This window comes from Miniopterus natalensis, chromosome 22 (assembly GCF_054644295.1).
Source record: "Miniopterus natalensis isolate mMinNat1 chromosome 22, mMinNat1.hap1, whole genome shotgun sequence".
Lineage (NCBI taxonomy): Eukaryota > Metazoa > Chordata > Mammalia > Chiroptera > Miniopteridae > Miniopterus > Miniopterus natalensis.
In genome coordinates, this window is record NC_142102.1 from 5,473,553 (window position 1) to 5,492,872 (window position 19,320).

The 19,320-nt window shown below is 51.5% G+C and overlaps 1 protein-coding gene across 2 annotated transcripts; it reads right to left on the bottom strand.

The window, feature by feature from the left end:
* Positions 1-17: 17 nt before the first annotated feature.
* Positions 18-9,998, bottom strand: SKIC8 (SKI8 subunit of superkiller complex). Of its 2 annotated transcripts, none has more exons than XM_087829128.1 (11): positions 9,984-9,998; positions 7,622-7,672; positions 6,953-6,980; positions 5,634-5,739; positions 5,099-5,271; positions 4,281-4,429; positions 4,033-4,126; positions 3,169-3,262; positions 2,409-2,501; positions 1,968-2,046; positions 18-299 (listed from the first exon to the last, which is right to left on the bottom strand). In XM_087829128.1, the coding sequence occupies exons 2-11, from the start codon at positions 7,631-7,633 to the stop codon at positions 210-212; spliced, it is 918 nt and encodes a 305-aa protein (XP_087685254.1). In that variant the 5' UTR covers positions 7,634-7,672; positions 9,984-9,998; the 3' UTR covers positions 18-209. The 2 variants fall into 2 exon arrangements, with proteins under 2 accessions (XP_087685254.1, XP_016065073.1); XM_016209587.2 differs by lacking the exon at positions 9,984-9,998 and adding an exon at positions 9,644-9,845.
* Between the last annotated feature and the right edge of the window lie 9,322 nt (positions 9,999-19,320).

Below are 19,320 nucleotides of genomic sequence, written 5' to 3' on the forward strand. Positions count from 1 at the left end.
TTCAAGAATTCAGGAGCTTACATTAAGAATACTTTATGTTAAAGTATAAGCAGCATTCCCAATAAAACATGAAAAGATTTACGTTGTATCTACAAAATTTAAGTTCTGCTATAATAAATGCTGTATATCTTTTAAACAAGCTAGAAAGATAAGGAATGTGTTCAGTCTGTACATTCTCTCTGCAGCATTGGCGTGGAAGACTTTGATGTTTAAATTGGACAGTCATAGATGTGAATTTCCTGATCGTCTCCAACAGACACAATTTTTGAGCCATTTCCATTGTATTTTACTCCCCAGACCTGTAAATAAAGTAAAAAGAAAAAGTTCTGCTAATGTCTTCAGTCTTTATGAACGAACGTCCTTACTCTGTTCTCATTACACTGAATCCAGAAAACCCCCGAGATGAGGATGTTCCCTTGCTTTCTGAACCAGTGAGGCATCTTTAACGACCACTCCCCTCACCTCCAAACTCCAGAAAAAGTATTTTCTAAACAGAAACCAAGGTATCTACAAACCTTTCAAAGACGCAGAATCCAGGGAGTGACTGGTGCCATGAAGATGGAGCCCATAAGGGAGCAGCATGGGCTCTCGGGTCTCCAAGAAGAAAAAGCCCCCCCCCCCCCCCCCCCCCCCGCCCGGAGGTCACTGCCTACAGGGATAACTGCACATGGGCTTCTCACCTCACTCCTGTGCCCGCCTCCCTGCCCCAGGGGCTAGACAGTTTGGCATCATGGGTCACTGAATTTATTTGCTATGTGTTGAATGAGCAGTTGTGCCTCCTTCCCAGACAGAACTGATGTGGTTGGAGTTGCACCAGGTCAGCGTGTCACCCGAAACCTGTCAGGTGTTTCAGCCCCGATTTCAGTATGCGATTGGGCCAGGCGATGGCCTCACCTCCACTCCAGACATCTGCCTGGGACAGCACCACACTCTGACCCCCACATGCCAGACAACACAGCCAGCCAGGAGTGGAATATCAAGGTTAAATCCCCTCAACTTTATTGGCAATGGTTTAAGATTAAATATAAAAAAACAGGAACAATTTCATTAACTTTAATTGCCTCCCAAAGAGGGGAAATCTGTGGGGTCACCATAAAAATCTTTAAAATATATTAAAAGCCAACTTTACACTGCCGGTGGCATTTATTTTTATATTGACTAGTTCCCCAAACCCTTGCTACTCAAAGTGGTTGGGACCAGCAGCACTGGCCGCCCTGGAGCTGGTTAGAAATGCAAACTCGTAGGCCCCTTGCAGGCCTCCTGGGTGGCACCTGCATGTTTACTGGATCCCCAGGGGGCCCCTGTGCACACCAGAGGTTAAGAAGCCCTGCGCAGAACATCTTTCCCACTTCACAGTTATGCTGGCAAAGATAAAGTCTCCTGTGAGCACAGAGCCTCCTTTCCTAACTTAAAGACTAGAACGAAAGTTATCACAAAAGCCAAACAACTTGCAAGAATTTCTGGCTTCACGTATATTTAAAAACAAAACAGAACAGAACAGAACAGAACAGAACAGAACAGAACAAAACAAAACAAAACAAAACAAAACAAAACAAAACAAAACAAAAAACAAAACAAAACAAAACAAAACAAAACGTCACTTCCTTGGACAGCTCCCAAAATGACAAATGATGACTGTTTAAGCCGCAGAAGTTACTGAGAAGGAAGGTCCTTTTAAGCCGGCCATGACCAGGCTGCATCCAGAAAAGGGCCCCAGGTACTGGCTGAAGAGTTAAGGCATTTCAAGGTTGTGCGAGTAGCACGTTTTCTGGCCTACACGTGCCCAGCCGCCACACTCAGTGTGCACAGGACATAGGCTGGCTAGATGTCCGAGCAGCAGCAGCTCCGAGCCAGGTCCACCAGCCCTGACAACTAGCAGCAAGGTTAGGAGAGGAGATAATTCAGCACAGTGGTCAGACAATGCTGGTGAGCCATGGACAAAGACTTTCAACATTACTGATCCATACCTGATCCTGGTGGTCGAAGAAGGTGTGAACACAAGTCCTCGTTCCAACATCCCAGACTTTCACACTTTTGTCAGATGAACTATTTTAAAAAGGGAACATTAGTATCAGAAAACAGTTTTCAGGCTGGTCTGAAGTTGGAAGGAACCTGACTAAAAATTCCAGACTCTTTTGACTGACCTGCCTGGCCCTCATCAGTGTTCTCATCAGGAGCCTCACATCCCTTAACTAACTGTAGGCAGAATCCTAGATTCATATGGGAAAGCTACGAGTTGGACTGTTCAAAAGAATCCATGTTTGCTCCAGCCAAGGGCAACTAACTTTACAACTTAAAAATGAAAAACATTGCAGAGGACAGAGGCTATCTGAATAAAAGAGGGTCACACCATCTCCCAATTTTAAGGCGATTCATAGGTTTTATGAAGTGCCAAGAATCCTAAGTACCTGGAAACAAAGTGAGTGTCGTCAGGACAGAATGCCACATTCAGCACCCAGGATGCGTGGCCACTCAGAGTGCCAGCTAAGTTGGCGTGTTGTCTGAAACGAGAAAATGTCAAACAAAATGGAGATGCTGTTAGCTTTGGAACAAGTCACTGAAGGCACATTACTAAATCTGCCTGTTCAACTGGACAAAATCTGCTATCCTTATAATACAGTATTAATCTATCAAAAACGCCCTTGTCAGGGAAGGGACATCACGCACGGCAGAAAGGAAGTTCCACAGCGGCATTAACCCAAAGTGTGTTAATGCCACCAAGAGCCAAGAACAAGATCCGTGACAAGCAGAGCTCAGAAGCTCAAACAAAAAGGAGCTGCACTCTGGAGGCTCAGCAGCCGGCTCTGAGGACGGGGAGACTGAGGACAGCAGCAGGTTCCACATGGCCCAGCGCCTCCCTCCAGGCGTCCTCTACCACGCACATGGCCTAGAGAACTACAGAGACCATTTTTAACCTCACCAAACACAAGTCTGATTGCTACAGCCATTTTCACTTTTTAAAAAGTGAAATCAAATCACCTACAGCAGGATAACAACCCTAAGGCGTGACGCACGTCTTCCTCCAAGACACTCTACACTCGCAGGTCGGGGAGGCATGACTAGGGCGACAAGAGTGTCCTGTATGACCTGGACACAAGTCTTTAACAGTAAGAGAAAGGCAGGCAGCGGTGTTAAGCAAGAAGCCTTGACTCTCAGCAGGCAACTTACACATCATAGATCTTGATGTAGCCATCGTCGGAAGCAGTGACGAGGAGCTGAGAATCCGGGGAAAAGGTCAAGGAGCGAATGGGCATAGCATGGCCTGAAATTCACAAAGGTCCTTGTTAACGTGGTGATCACCGTTTCCTGTCCCCTCACAAGGGCTTCCCGCTGGCTGTGTCCCTTCTGATGACACTGAGCTGCACTTCTCAGGTACTTCAGTCAGAGAGGAGGATACGGACTGGACCCTTCCTCCTCGTGTTCTAGAAACATCCATATAACCCAGGCCCTCCTCCTGGAGCTACTTCTCCTCAGGTCCCTTCCCTGACTCAGCACACATCACTCAGAAAGAACAACTCTGTCACAGATGTGGCCAACATGGAAATATAATCGTTTCTGATCACACAGAATGCTATTTCCCTACCATGCCCTTAGCTGTAGGATAAAGGATAAACTGAGGAGGTGACGTATTCACTTGGGAATATCTAAGAACAGAAGAGCCACCTCCCTCCACCCGACCAGTCCTCCTGCCCAGAGGCCACCAGTGTGGAGTGGGCACCACATCCACCTACCGTCCAATTACTAAAAAGGAGTTGTTTTCTAATCACGAAGTTCTTTAGAACGAAACAGGACAGAAATGAGACACTCATACAGCTGAGGCACAGTAACACACAAATAAATGAACAGCATTTAATGCAGGTACGAGACCTAATAAGTCTAGGTGATGACTCCAGTGATAAAACCTGGAGGTACTTCAGATTTCTGAGATTGGTAATTCGCAAATCTGGTGCTGATCCCCCATTTAGTGAGAAAATAATTCCTCCTCTGTGATCTGATAACCCATTCTGCACAAAATGAAAGAACATGCCATACCTTCCAGTGTGTGCAGCAGTTTTCCAGTTGCGATATCAAAAATATTGATAATTCCATCTATGGCTCCACTGGCCAGATACTTCCCATCAGGACTCTGTGCACAAAAAAAACAATAACGTGAGGATATGTGAGATGCCATGTCAAGCCAGCCCCACCAAACACCCGTGGAGCCTGCAGCGAGGGCTACAACAGGCAGGAGGAGTGAACGGAGACAATTAGAGAGATGAGAGAGAGCAATGTTTCCTTACATATGCAATACTAAGAATGAATTTTCCTCTCGTGTCCAAAGAATATTCCTTTTTCCCACTTTCCACACCAAAAATGTTCACTTTCCCCACATGAGTTCCTGTGGCCAGATACTGGGAATCAGGAGAAAAGGCCAAAGTCCAGGCATCCACTGAACAGAAGAAAAAAGAAGGGAAAAAATCACAGCGAGAAAAGATGTGAACTTAATTTTAAAACTTTAAAAATACTGTGGGAACATAAAATGGTACAGCTACTCTGAAAAACAGTCTGACAGTTTCTTAAGTGAGAACAAACACTTTCTATAATACCAGGCAAGGCCACTCCTAGGTATCCACCCAGGAGAAATGACTTCTACATGTATGTTCACAGCAGCTTTACTCGGAAGAGTAAAAAACTGGAAAGTATCCAATGTCCATCGGTGGTGAAGCCATGAACAAAATGTGGTCCATCCTCACAGAGGACTAGTACTGAGCAATAAAAGGGAACAAGCTGCTGGTCCATGCTGCAACACGGAGGAACCTCAAACACATCACGCTTAAGACAGATTGAAGAGGAGCCCAGCCGGTGTGGCTCAGCGGCTGAGCACTGACCTATGATCCAGGAGATCAAGGTTCGATTCCCGGTCAGGGCACATGCACCTCCAGCCCACACATCCTGACAGCTGTGATCCAGTGGGTTACACAGGCACTGGGCGTGTGTATTCTCACAAAGCTCCAGCCGTAAGAATCACTGACACGGAGCAGTGCCTCTGAAGGGATGCACTCAGGTTCCAGACCACCTGACCATGAACCTGTCATCTTCCCTAAAAGTGAACTCTTACCCGGTCCTGCATCTATAGACTTTATCTGTTTGCCGTTCTCCAAGTCCCAGAGACGAATGTGAGCATCGAGAGAACTGGATGCAGCGATAGGCAGGGTGTGGCTGATGTCTACAGACACCACGCCCAGCTGATGTCCCTCCAGGCTCCACTGCAGGTCTAGCCTCTCATCACGCCTTCAATGGGGAACAAAGAAATGGGTTTCTTCACACACAACCTACTGTACCCAGCATGACAGTCTTGGCCTGTGATCAGGCATTACCAGTGGTCTGTGAAATGGAGAATCAGAGAGGTGTGAGGAGCCACAGAGCACCCAAGGCAGCCAAGTTGTGACCTTGGGCCTTTTTGTAAAAAACCATCGGGCCTTACCACTAACAGGAAAACAAGGGAGAAATGAGCTGCCTTTCACACCACCACACTGCCGTTGCTTTCTTGCCTAGAAAGCAGTGAGTACTTTCCTGACTGCAACCTGGGAACCCAGAAACAAACCCCTATACCCTAATTCCCAAGGCTGTATGTTAGGGGTGAGGGTGCTCACCATTTCCAGACCTTCACCAGGTCATCCAGGGACCCCGTGACCACTGTCTCAGAGTTTTCTTTCTTGTTTGTCCCCCAGGCCACTGACCAAATGGCATCATCATGGGCTGGAACGGAAAGCACAACATTTAAAAAGTCTTCATGCAACTTCTAAATGGAATGTGCTAAATAAAATGGAACTAAACACTGTCTCAACAATTCTCAGGCAAATCCACCTGTATCTGCTTCTGTTTTGCAAAGTGCTTTCCCAGAGAGCTTTTATTACAACTGTGGAGAACTGGAGGTTCCGAGGAAGCTGCCTGCCCAAAGGACAGGTTGACCAGGTGAGGCGGCGGTCCTGCAGTCTGATGTCTATTCCACTCTGACATGCTGTCCAGCATGTATTCATCTGGAATGGATACCACCACTTGAGTAAAACCAGTGGGGAGCCCTCCCCTCACTGCCCAAAAGGAGACCTAAACTTGATAAGAGCTATCTCCTGGAGATCTCTGGAAACCAGTAGGCAGTTCACTGTAAGCAGCAGAGGTCTGAAAGTAAATACCTGATGCGGCCTCCACATGAGCTGCCTTTGCCACAAACGTGCGCTATGCTTATTGGGCCAGTTATTGCATTAATCCTCTGTAAGTACCATCTCAATTAATCACCAGCACAACCCCATGAAGTAGGCACTGTTTACGTCACCCTCATTTTATAGACAAGGAATCAGAGGCTTAGAGAAGCTAGTAGCTCACCCAAACTCAAAGCTAAGGAGCAGAGCTGGGATTCAAACCCAATCTCTTCATTAACTGAAGTCCACCTTAAATTCTAAGTGTGCAAGCTGCCTCTCCAGTGGGCCACACTGTCAGGCCTGCAGACCTGGTGCAGGTGTCTAAGTGTGATATGTGTGCATGGAGGCTCTCTTCAAGCCTGGCTACAATTCTCCAGGAACACCTTCCCAAGATGTGAGTGCAAGGGTACTGAACTGAAACAGCTGTGAGTTACACATTGCATCATGGCCAGGCTCAAGTTCAGCTCCCCAGATAAGTTGAAAGTAATAGGGTTCTGAGGCTCAAAGCATTTCCTTCTTTCACCTGGTAGCTGGGAAGCTCAGTTACATCTTCCTCAGCCTGGCGTTCTGCAGCCTATTATATGACTCCTTCTGTTTGGTGGTGGTGGTTGTTTGTTTTTAAGTGTGTTTATCTTCAACGGCCTCTGCTTACTTTTCTGCAAAGTCAGTATACTTGGGAATTGTATGTCTGGTCAGCATGACAAAAATTTTAAAGAAACCAGAGACGACAACATGTTCACAGGTGAATTTGCTTGGACAGGCAGGCTGCTTACCTTGCTCTTGTTTGAAGAGAATACTGTACTAAAAAAGAACAGAAGCCAAATTAAACCAATGGTCAGATTTCAGATGTATCACATCCCTTCCCTAAAACACCTGTTAGCAACCAACTCATCACCCAATTTCAGCAGAAACAGTCACCATGGTGTAAGCTCCTTCCTCTGTGCCACCCTGACCTCCTGCAAGCTCCTGGATTCCTGCTCATATAAGATTTGTAGAGTGATACCAGGAAAAACTAGTTCTTAAAGAAACTATAATTTTTTCACCCCCATAAAAGACTATTAAGTGTGTTTTTTCCTGCTCTGCTCACCAGAAAACTCAGAGTCCACTCTGCAGCTTAATTTTTGCAGTTATGTAAAACTGCACAGCCTACTGAATAACCTGTTAGCTTTGTCCCTGCTCTTATCACACAGATATGTTTCTTCTTTTCTGATCTTCATTTCTTTTTTGTTTTTGTGTACAAATTCTTTTAAGCTTCTTCAATTACTCTGTACACTGGTGAAACTCAGGTAACATAATCCTCCTCTTAGTGCTGTGAACTTCATGGACACCACCTCACCACGCTCTTCAGAAGTAGGGCAGGAAATGGATGCTAATTTCCTGACCACATCCAGACAACCTGACAAACAGACCAATTGGTGTTCCTCTTCTCACCACAGCCTTACCTGGTTGGTCATTTCCTTAGCCAAGGATGAAGGGCTAAAGGCCAGACAGCTCTGTGGAAACAACACCAGGGTTTTAGTAAGGGGGTGTCATCAGGACAGAGGGGACTACAGGAGGTTCCCCTCAACCAAGAAAATAAGGCAACTCTTTGCCACAGAGTTGTCCTGACACTTTCTATGGGTCAGTCCCCAAAGTGCCCTTCACAAGTCCCTTGGAGCCCAGGGACTCAACTAATACCTACCCCATCCCATGTTTTCTTCTCCCCAAGTCTGACTACAGAGGGGGACCAGTCTCTGTCCCTTGCTGCTCTTCAGAGAGATAAAACCACAGTCCCTTTTCAATTGGGAAGTACTGGGTTAGGGTGCTACATGCTTCTGGTAACAACCTTTTTTGTCAACCAATCAATACATAACTTTGTTCTGTTTAAAGACATCTTACTTACTATACATTGGTAATTCATTAATATTGAACTCCTGCCCAGCAGCATTCTATAAATGAAGCTTATCTAACACATATATTCTCTATAGGGAACATCATGGCCTTCCTGCACTGAGAGAGCACTTTAGCACTGTGGTTGGGGGCTAAACAGTGAAACCACCAGCAAAAAGCACAAATATGCAAAAATCATGACACTATATAGACTGAAAAAGGACACTTGTTTACGGTATGAGCTAAAACAAGAAGGCAGAGCATCTTCTTGTTCATCTATGTCATGTGTGCATCAGGTGACCTGAATTTCTCACCACTTCATACATGTCCTCAAAAGACCACAAAAGCACTGTAAGTACTGATTTGGGGACTAACAATAAATTCTAGCACATAGGTAATTTTGCAAATACAGAACCTAAAAATAATAAGAATTGACTATATGCTGAAATAATTTTATCAAAATACAAAAAATAAGTTTGTGATAGTGTAACGTGGTGTTTTAGTTATATATTATATAACGATATCTGGCAGCAAGTTGAGCAACTACCATAATTTTAAAGTTGTGATGCGCTTGCACAATATACTAAGATATGAAAATACCTGTGATTTCTGCTGGTGACAAAGTCACACTGTTAATATTGTGATCTGTCGCCTAAATTTGTAATTACAGAAAATGTTAAATTTCAGCTAGTGGTTTGAAAACATAAGGATGCAATACTTCTTCTCATCCATGTTCATGGACCCCTCAATTCTATTCATGAGCAAAAGAGATCACATAGCTAAGGCATCCAGGTTCAGGTTATTTGCTTTAAATTTGCAAACCTCAGAAGGCTACTGTGAAGGTTTTCTAAGAATAACAGGAAAAAAGAAGAAAAAAAAAGATTTCTAAATAATCCTTGCCAAGCTGATAGTGCTCAATTCAGCTGTGACCCAAGACATGGTCCTGCCCGGGGTAGGAAGGACAGGAAGGAGCTCAAGCCAGTTTTGCTGAAGTGACCGGCATTCAGCCTCTCTGCTCAGGCACCAGCCCTCTCCTGTTCCAATCCCTGCCTCACATGTAGCAACAGAGAAAAACGAGAAAGAGTAGGAGGGGGGGCTTGCAGGAAGCCAAAGTCCAAGAAGCCAGCCTCAAGACAAAGGTGTGCTTCCATCAAGGAGTGCACATTCGAGGATGTACCGAGTCGGGCCCAGGATTAAGTCCTATACACTTGGATTAGCTCAACTGAACCCTCACACCCCCATTTGTAGGTATTCTTATTATCACCGCCTCCTTCCTGACAAGGAAAGTGAGACTTATTGAGAGGTGAAGGAAGCTTCCCCAAAGTCAGTCTGACAGTAGGTGGACACAAGCCATGTATAGGCTACCGAGCGACATCACCTCTTGCGCCAGTCTCTGATAACAAGTGATTTCAGACCCCAAAGCCCTTTTCGTTCTCTTTAGGGAATTTCCCCACCATTTCCCACGCGGAATTCTCTGCTCGCTCCTCTGCGTTTCCAAAAAGCAACACACGTGTCTCTGTTGGGGCGCTCAGCCAGGAATGACCCACAGCGCAACATGGTATTTGCAGTAAAGAGAACCCAGGCTGAGCTTGTACCTGTCCGGTGACGGGAGGCTCGCTACCTAAGAAGACGGCGTGGCCCGTCTCTGGAAAGGTTCGGCGAGGACGGCCCTTCAGCCTACGCAGACAGGGACCTTTCACGCGGAGACACCGGCCCTCATCTCCAGCCAGCACAGAACATTCCCAGGATGCACCCGGACAGGCACCAGGGGAAACGGAGTCACAGAAGCCGCCTCGGGCCGACGGCCTGGAGCAGCCCTGAGCGGGCCTGCCTGGGGGCAGCCTCGGGCCCACCCCGGCTCACCCGCCCCTCCGCCCGGGCCATCGGCAGCCCCGACGGCGGCCACCCTCACCAGCCTCACAAGGACCAACTCACCGCCTCAACGCCCCGTCGCACAGCCCGGGCGCACGTCTGACGCAAGCTCGGCGCGACCGCGACGCACGGCGATGAGCTCACCAGGGGGCGGGGCATCCTGCCCGCTCCCCTCGGCGCGGGAGGGCGTCGCAGCGCCCCCTGCGGACGCCACTCCAACAACGAGGAAGGGCGGGGACAGAGAAGGAAACTGACCCCAAGGGAAGCAGTGAGTCCCTCAGGGTCTCTCAGCCAGCAGGGAGCAGACTAAAGTGGGAACTCAGGCCCCCTTTGGAGACAGCGGCTGTTTGTTTTTTCATTCCCAGTTCCGCAGGGTAAGGAGAGGGGAAGGCGGGGAACAGGTCACGGGAAGGAAAGGGGCGGCCGACAGGGTAAGGGCATGTTCAGGGCCTGAGGCAGGAGTCTGGGCTCCAACCCAAACACTCAGGGTGCCCGCTGCTCCTCCTTCAGCTGGACCAGGGGGCCTAAGCCAGAGAAGCTCCTGGAACTGGTTTTCTACCCTGGACAGTCTGAGCGGTGGAACCGCCAGCGTGGGGCTTTACCACCGATGGCCAGAGGGTGGCAGTCTCTGCCTGCTCTTGGCCACTTGGAGGGCGCTTACAGTTGGGGATGGTGCCGCTGGCACCTGATGATTACCTACTGCTCAGTCACTATGGGACCCCAAGCAAGGGCCTCCCGGGCCTGTTTCCTCGTCCAAAAAATGGAAGCCAAAACACCATGGCCTTAACCCCTAGAAAATGGGCAGGAGCTACTGTACACTGGGAGACCGAGTCACAAACCCAGGGGAGTCAAAGTGCAGCTGGAGGGAATAGGCCCTGTGCATCAGGAAAGGGAGGGGCTGGTCAAGCCCAGCGATGCCTAAAACTCTGCTGTAGCCACCCGCCGTGACTTTCCAGGCCTCTTTGGCATTTACCTGCTGATGTAGGAAGCAGCAGTCAGGCGGGTGAGCCAAGGAGGCCAAGGAGGTGGGCCTGCCGGGAGGGGGCTGCAGCCACCAATGGTGGCAGAATTGGGTGGGCAGCTCCCATAGTCTGCAGAGAATGAGAAAGGAGAGACTGGGGGGTGAAGAAGGTGGAGGGGGCTCACGTGGATGATGAGAGTCTCAAAGGAGCAGCAGGAGGAGGAACAGGGGTTCCAGTGGTGTGCTGGTAAATGTTTAATAACAGGCTCTTCAAGGAAAGAGCTAAACCTGGTTCACCACACATGTGGAGGACTGTAGTGTTCATATAGCTCTTGGCAATTTCAAGTTACTTGTGTGATATGGCTGACCGATACATACAATCTGCTATAATAAGCGGATATGCACCAGCTGCAGACACCCCCAGTGATTCTGACATATCGGTGGGGGTGTCACACTCTGATCCCAGAGTGCACAGGTGTGCACACCTTGCAGCGTCCACTCTACAGGCCACCAGAAGGGGTATTCTCTGGTGCAGAGCTAGTGTGAGTTGAGGCCCCGAACGTCCACTACTCTCCGCAGCCCCCTGCCCTTGTGGTACAGGTCCTTGGGATTGAGGAAGGTGGTCAACCATGACTTCAGGACTGCTGGCATTCCCCCCCCCCCCCCCCGCCGCCCCCCTAATACCATTTGCTCTGTATCTGCTTTCAGAAGGGCCTTGCCTTCTGGGTCTTCACTAAGGGAGGAGGCCAGGCCCAGTTCCAGGGAAGGTGAGGCCTGTGCTGGCCCTGTGAGAACACAGGCTGAAGGCGCAGGCTCTGCCCTCCAGAGGCTGGGGTGGCCCAGGTGCACCTCAGAGCTTTACACAGCATGTGGGAAAGTTCCACAGAGTGAGGGAAATGGTGGGAGGGTGGTCAAAAGCCCTGGGTCCAGCCTCAGCACTACCAATGACCTGCCATCACTTGGAGCCCATTGAGCTGTTCCTGGGACCTAGTTTACCTACACACACATACACACACACACACACACAGGCAGGTTCTTGGAAGTGGCCACAGTTTCAGTCAGCCCAGAAGGGCACTGAGCTCTGCCCTGGCAGGGGGTAATTGTGTCCTCACACAAGATGACAGCTTCTTGGGCCCAGCCTCTGGGGACAGGGGTCCTGCTCTGTAGTAGCTGCCCCTGCAGATCCCCTGTCAATTAATTTGGTACCTCAGTGTCCAGGGGCAAGTGGTATTTGAGAGGCATAATGTATCCACGTCAGAAATGAGTGATGGGATTCGCAGTGGGGCTGAGGTCATGCCTCCCCGCTCCCCCTCCCCCAACAGGCTTGCTTTGTCATGAGGTCCCTATGATTGCATGTGTCATTGCCCGGCTATCCCTAGTCAGCAGGTGGCCACAGGGGACTCATTGGAGGCCCATTATCGGTGCTGGTTGTGAGGGATGATAGAGGGCAGGCCCATCTGCACACACATTAGGCCCTTTGTTTCTGGGCCAGTGGGGAAGATGAATGAAGGCTGTCGCTAGGCTCCTGCTGCCTGGGGACATCCAGGGCTTGGGACAGACCTGGACTGGGTGTTGGGTGGAACCTGGACAGAACCAGATCAAACGGGCTTCCCCAGAGAGAGCTGAAGGAGGGAGTAGGAAGAGGAGCCCAGAGAAGCCGTGAGAGCCAGTCAGGTGGGAACTCTGCTTGACCCAGGCCAGTGATGCCTGCTCTTGTGGAGCTGGCCTTCCATCAGCATTGTGTTAAGTGCAGGCCAACAGAATTCTCAGGCCAGGTGGGGAAACCAAGGCCTGAGAAACCCAGGGATTTCCCAAGGCCTCTTCAGGAATCAGCAGATGGGCCAGGACAAGAACCAATGTGAGCAACTTCTACAGACACCCCCACCCTATTCAGCGTAGATCCAATTGCATGCCAATACCTGGAGTGGGCTTGCCCTCTGGAGGGTCTATGGTGAGCAGTGCTGAAGGCTGCTGAGGGGTGGGGAGAAGAGGTCCAGGCCAACTGAACTGGGAAAACAGCCTGGCAACCCAAAGCCACATCCACGCAGGAGCGGGCCGAGACCCAATCTGGACCACAGACAACTGGCAACTGAATCAGCACCAGGACTATCCATTCCGTTCCCCTCCAGAGCCTGGATGTTGTTTCTAGAGGCCCTTCCTAAATCCCACGTGAGGACTTGGGGCCTAGGACGTGAGCCTGTCATCAGGGTAGTCTGCCTCACTTTTCAAAACAAGCCCAGCCCAGCTGGGCGTGGCTCAGCGGTTGAGCATTGACCTAGGATCCAGGCAATCAGGGTTTGATTCCTGGTCAGGGCACATGCCCGGGTTGTGGGCTAGGCAGCTGATCAATGACTCTCTCATCATTGATGTTTCTATCTCTCTCTCTCCCCCTCCTTTCCTCTCTCTGAAATCAATAAAAGATATATTAAAAAAAAAGAAAAAGTGAGCCCAGTACGTAGATAGCAGGATGGGTGCCATTTTCAGGGTAACAATCCTGCGGTCTCCAAGGTGGGCAGCTCGGCAGTTCCCGTCCTTAATCATACCTAACGTCACACCCGATCAAGGGAGGGCCTGGTGTCCAAGTTGTACAGAGGTACGTGGCACGTGACGCCAAGTCTGCCCCGCAGGCTCCACCACTGCTCCCATAGCATTCTGTGGTTATGAAGAAGTGGTTGGGACAATGACAGAATTTCCCAAGCAGGCTTTTCCCTCTGCCACCTGACAACCCTGCCCCCACCCCCACACGGAGGGTGATGCCCCTAGGACAGCCGTGTCAGCTGTCCGGGCAATGATGTGTCAGGGCTGAGCGAGAATGGATCGGTCATAGTTAATGAGTTAGTGAGTCCCATCCCCCCTCGAGGGCTGGGGACCCATGGTTCTAATGACCATTGGGCCAGTCATCCCACTGCTATCCTTCATTTATGTCCCCCAAAATGACAGTGGCAGGGAACACCTCCCTTCCCCTCGTGATACCCAGTCTCCCTGTCTCTGAGGCACCCAGGCCAGGTAGGAACTGAGGCTTCAGAGCTTCATTAGGAACAAGCCAAGAGCAGAGTCAGCAATGGTGGCATTTCAAGGACTAGGAGGGCAGGAGGCAGGGAAAGGCCTCCTCAGCCCAGGTGGGAGGTCACCTGGGCCCTAAGAACCTTCCCTTGGCCAAAGGTAGGACCTTCCCCCTGAGCGCCTCCCTCACCTCGGGCCAGGGGCTTCCCCACAGACCCCCCCTGGGATCTTGTTTTGGCTTCTCCCCACCATGGGGCAGACAAAAGGCACAGTGGAGGCTGGGGAGGGGTCCTTCCTTCTTGGGGGTTATCCCTTGCTCCTGTGAGCCACTGGCCCTCATCAGGCCTCTGCTCCTGGGGGCCCCTCCAAATAGGCCCATTAACTAACTGTGGTCCAAATTCCACCTGAAATGTGGCCTCTGACTTCCACCCTCTTGTGGAGGGGAAGGGGACTGTGTCCAGGCCCAGAGACCCCATGATGGTGCCTAGTCCTGCAGGGGCATCGGGGTTTGGGCAGCTCTGGGGGATGTGGAGGGGGGTCAACTACCAGGAGCTGGCTGTGCTGAGACAGGACAGCACACTGGAGGGGGCCCGGAGCGCTCAGCTGAGGTAACAATATGCCCATGAATCACATTTACAAACACTCCAGTGAGCAGGAGAGGAACCATAATTAAATACTCGCATCCTGCGGGGCCTGCAGATCGGTACAGGGGGAACGTGACTGTGGGGCTGCCGGAATGCAGGCGGGTCTTATTAGGATGATTCATTTTCAAGTTATCGGCGCTAATGCAATCATCATCAAGTGCCAGAAACCCTCTTCATCGCTCGAAGCCCAGAAGGGCAGCCTCAGGAGGGAGAGGGGCACTGAGCTTGCCAGTGAGGGAGAAGCCAGCCAGTGCCCCAGCCCTCACCCACCGAGTCCCCTCAGGTGGGGCTCCCAGGGCTCACCCAGATGCCTCACTAATGGGGAGAAGGGAACAGCTCCCCTGGACATCTGGGAGGCAGAGCAGCTGTCCTGCCCATCGCCCTCAGGAGGAGCCAGGGGCTCTGATAGACCCCACGCCCCACATCCGTCAACCTCGATTAGGGAGGCCACAGGGAGCCAGGGTTGCTGGGGATGAGGGAGAGGAGGTAGGCGTCGCTCTTGTGTGAAAGACCATTAATCCAGCAGCGGTGACTGAACCCCGTGACCAGCAGGCATTGTGCTGGCCCGCACGCGCCAGTGCCATGCAAGGGACCCTGAGCGGTGATTGATCAGGCACCGATGGTGTCTCTTTCTTTATGGACTTTCAAAGGCACCATTTGGCATCCTGAGCGGGCGATCGATGAGAGGCAGCTGACCCCCTTGTGGCCACCTCCAGGCGGCAGGTGGATGGGCCCACGTGGGGGACGGTGGGAGGCCCGTCACGTGCTCTGCTCTGTTAGCAGGATGTGCCTTCCTGGTGCAGGGCTGTTGGCCATCAATTCACCTTCTCCTTCTGCACTGAAAGGGAAGCTGGAACAGTTGCCGTGTTTTCTGATAAATTATGGCCACCCGTTCCCCAGTCTTGCACCCAGAGGATCCCAGCACTTGTATAAATCAGACTAATGAAAGCTCAGGCTGTCATTTTCAAGAGCAGGCATTCATTCAGTAAACCTTCATGGAGCGCCCGCTAGCTGCCCGGGCCTGCACTGAGCACTAGCGACTTGGACACAAACCGGAGGTGGTCTCATCCTGGAAAAGGCCCACAGGCAGGTGGGGCAGGCGGCAGCGCCCAGGCAGCCTGGTGGAAGGAACCAGCTCCACCACCTCCTAGCTGAGTGGCCTTGGGCCAGTGTCTCAGCCTCTCTGAGCTCTAGTTCCCTTTCACAGGATGGTTGTAAAAATTTAATGACAGTGGGCCTGGGGCCTAGCCCAGTGCCTGGCACCTGGGGGCACAACGAAAAGTGACAGCCCCCTCTTTCTCACTGCTCCTACCACCTGTGGTGAAACCCACTAGGGGCTGTGGGAAGGCCAAGGAAGGAATGCTTGACCCCAGGGAGACAGGGAGGATTCACAGAGCAGGGGATCTTGAGGTGAGGCATCCAGGACAGAGGTTGGGGGGCCGACTGAGAAAGAACTCGTGCTGGAGAAAAGGTGTGCAGAGAGGAAAGAAGAGCTGAGAAGCAGGGAGGAGAGCTGGGTGCCGGGAGGCAGGGTGTAGGGGCCACAGTGGAGGCTGCACTGATTGTGAGGATGGATGGGGACAGGCTGAGGGTAGAGGAGCTGGACTGAGAAAGCGCATCGGTGGGCAGTGGGATGCTGCTGAGCCAGAGGAGGGGTGCATATGACCAGACAGGGTCACCAGAGAACACATGCTCATGGACAGGGAGGTTCTCAGACACATATGTGAGATAGCCACACACAGAACATCCCTGAGCATGCGGAGGCACCATGGAGAGATGGAAACACACACACACAGACACATGTGCACACTCAGACACACAGACACGAAGCCAGTTTGCAGACTCGCACAAGAGAGGATAGGTGTGCACAAAACACAACCACAGAGCACGTGTACCCAGTTCATCAGACTACACTGGAAACGGTGACCAACTCATGCCAGTTCGCCCAGGACACTCCCATCTCACCTTTCAAAGCCTCACATCCTGGAAACCCCTCGGTCCCAGGCAAACCGGGACAGTTGGTGAGCAGGACTAAAGCCCAGGTTGACAGAGACATGGATCTGTCACACCTCTCTGGTCCTGGTTTTAAGCAGAGTTGTCCTCGTTAGCATTCAGGGAGTCAGACATCCCAGGGGCTGGTGGGCAGGAGGTGAGTGCTCCCTACTGCTCCACAGTATGACCTGGGGCCAGGCATCCCCCCTCTGGGCCTCTGGGTCCCCATCTGCACAATAAACCCAGCAGAGGGGGTGGTAAGAGTAAAGATCTGGGGCCAGCCCACCTGGGTTCACCCCCAGCTCTGTCTTAACCAGCTCAGTGAGCTGTCCTCATTTGTGATAAGTATGGCTCCCAGGGCAGTGGTAAGGGCTGGATGGATGGATGCTCATGAAGCACCTACTACTGGGCCTGGCATGGTCAGAGCTCAATAAATGTTCACTACTTGTATTTATTCTCCTGTGGGCTCCCTGATCCCCAGGCCCCCCGACCCCCCACTCAGTGCACCTTCCACTCCATTAACCTAGAAGAAGCCTCCCGCCCTAGGCAGGGCAGGTGCGGCCCCACCCCCAGTCTTCCCCAGGAATCCGGCTCCTTTGTCCTGTTCTGCTGACTCCCAGATTGTCCCGGCACAGTGGCCCCAGCCCCCACGACTATGTCCTGAAGACCCCTACTGGGACCCTCTTCAGAGCCCCCAGCTTTCAGGACTGAACTCTGACCTCCATTCTTCCAGCCTGAATTCAGCCTGCCGGAGGGCACGGGGCCAGGCCAGAAGGCCCTGGGAGGCTGAGGCCCTGGCATGCCTCCAGAAGTAAGCAGCAAACCTCAGCAAAAATGTCCCCGACGGGGACAACAGGGAAGCAGGTCAGTGGCCTGGGAGGAGCTGGCAACATGGGGTCTGCAAAGCCAAGGCGGGAGCTGCCAGCAGAGAACAAAGGGGTCTTGGAGAGAGGGCCCAGGCCCGGCTCCCGCCTCTGAAATCCACACGGGGGGTGGGGGGAGACACCGGGAATTGGCTGCAACTGTAGCCAGCTGACATCACCAGCTTTGGCCTGGACTCTGGGATCCCCTGATCCTAAGGTGAGGCCACCTGACGCGGAGGGGAGCCCCTTCTGCAGGGAGCTCCTTGCAGATGTCCCCAGTGGAGCTATTGGGCTCAGAGCTCCTGTCCTCTGACTTGCTATTTCCTTTCCAGCAGCCTCTTCCCCCTCCTCTGCCTGTTGAGATCCTGGTCACCCTTCAGAGCCCTGCTTGAGCTTAATGTCACCTTCTCCAGGAAGGCTGGACACCCTAGAGGTTAGATACCCTCCCTGTCCCCATACATCACACTTATACATTGTCCCAAACTTTATCTTGGTCCTTCCCAGCCTGTGAGTCCCGCCATATCCTGGCCATGTCCTTTCACCTCTGAACCCCAAGCCTGGCCCACAGTGTTCTTCCAAAAACACTGAGCTAGTCGCTGAATCTACTCATGGATCTAATGTTCCAAGAGTCTCTCTGCTTCAGATATTCAAAGATCAGTGTTCCAGCCAAAACCAAAAGGGGCTCCTGACCGCAAGCATGTGTGTGTGAGCGTGCGGCACCCACACAGGGCGCCCTGGGAATATGTTAGGACGCACAGAGGCAGCTGCGTTAAGCCAAGAAGCCATCTTTGCCTGCCCGCCAGCGCAATCTCCTTTGACAAAGGAGTAAGGAGCCAGGGTTTATTTCCCATTCTTGGCCTCCCAGACCATGTGTCACCAGAATTCCATTTGTAATGCCAAGCCCTGTCACCAAGCCTCCCGCTGTCCCACCAGAGTTCCACTCTGAAGCCTGAGGTACCCCAAATTCAAATTCTGTGCTACGTGTTACCCACACCTCCACCCCATACCCGGCTCTCTCTATATCCCCCAGATACCCGCACTAGGGCAACCGACTCCCCCTCCTCCTAGAGGCCCTCCAGGATGCTCCCTCCTTGTTTCACTGAATTTCATGCGCTGAACAGTTCCATCTGTATGTCCCTATGAACTTGAAAGCTATTACATCCAAGGTGGACTCAGTGTCCTTCCCATGAAATTGTCCAGCACACCTGAGTTGGTGATCCCACCTTCCCTGTCACCTCTCAGCTAGAAACCAAGCACATATAGATCCTTGTCCTTTACCTGCAACATCCAGTCAGTCACCTGTCTAACTGATTTTACTGTCCAAACATTTCTCCAGCCGACCCCTCCTCAAGCTCGAGCCCTCTTTATCTCTTGCCTGGACTCCTGCGGTAGACACTTCATTGGTCTCCTGGCATCAGCTCTCCATGTCCTCCAAATCACCCTCCATCCTGGCCACCAGAGGGATCTGTTTAAAATGCAATCCGACCAAGTCACTGTTTTCCTTAAAAATCTTCCACGGCTCCACTGCCTTCCCGTGGAATTGAACACAGTGGGTTCTGCAGGGCACTCCACAGATGTGCAACTCAGTCACTCAGGAACCGCTGCACACCAAATGCACATCTGCTTTATCGTTATACTGAACACCTTCCCGCCAGCCCCCAACATAGGCACCCTTCAACTTCACAGGACTCCAGGCCTCAAGCCCCTTCATTTTCTCCCCACCTATTAAGCCAGACGCCTGGAGTCACGTTGGCCTCTTGCTCCAGTGTCCCCTCCCCTGCAGGTACAGCGGGTCATGGAAGATTGCACGGCCAACTTGGCTGTACAAGAACAATCACCTGGAAAGCTTGCAAAACACAGTTTCCTGGGCCCCACTCCTGACTTACTAAATCCACACCTCCATGGCTGGGGCCTGGGAGTCTGAATGTGGAGAGAGC

What these genes read in the sequence shown, in the direction of transcription:
- SKIC8 (XM_087829128.1), bottom strand. An exon ending in CTGGTGAAGGTCTGGAAATG is followed by an intron (nt 5,272 to 5,633) that starts GTGAGCACCCTC and finishes TCCCCATTGAAG; the next exon opens with GCGTGATGAGAGGCTAGACC. An exon ending in TCATTCTTAGTATTGCATAT is followed by an intron (nt 4,127 to 4,280) that starts GTAAGGAAACAT and finishes TTTTGTGCACAG; the next exon opens with AGTCCTGATGGGAAGTATCT.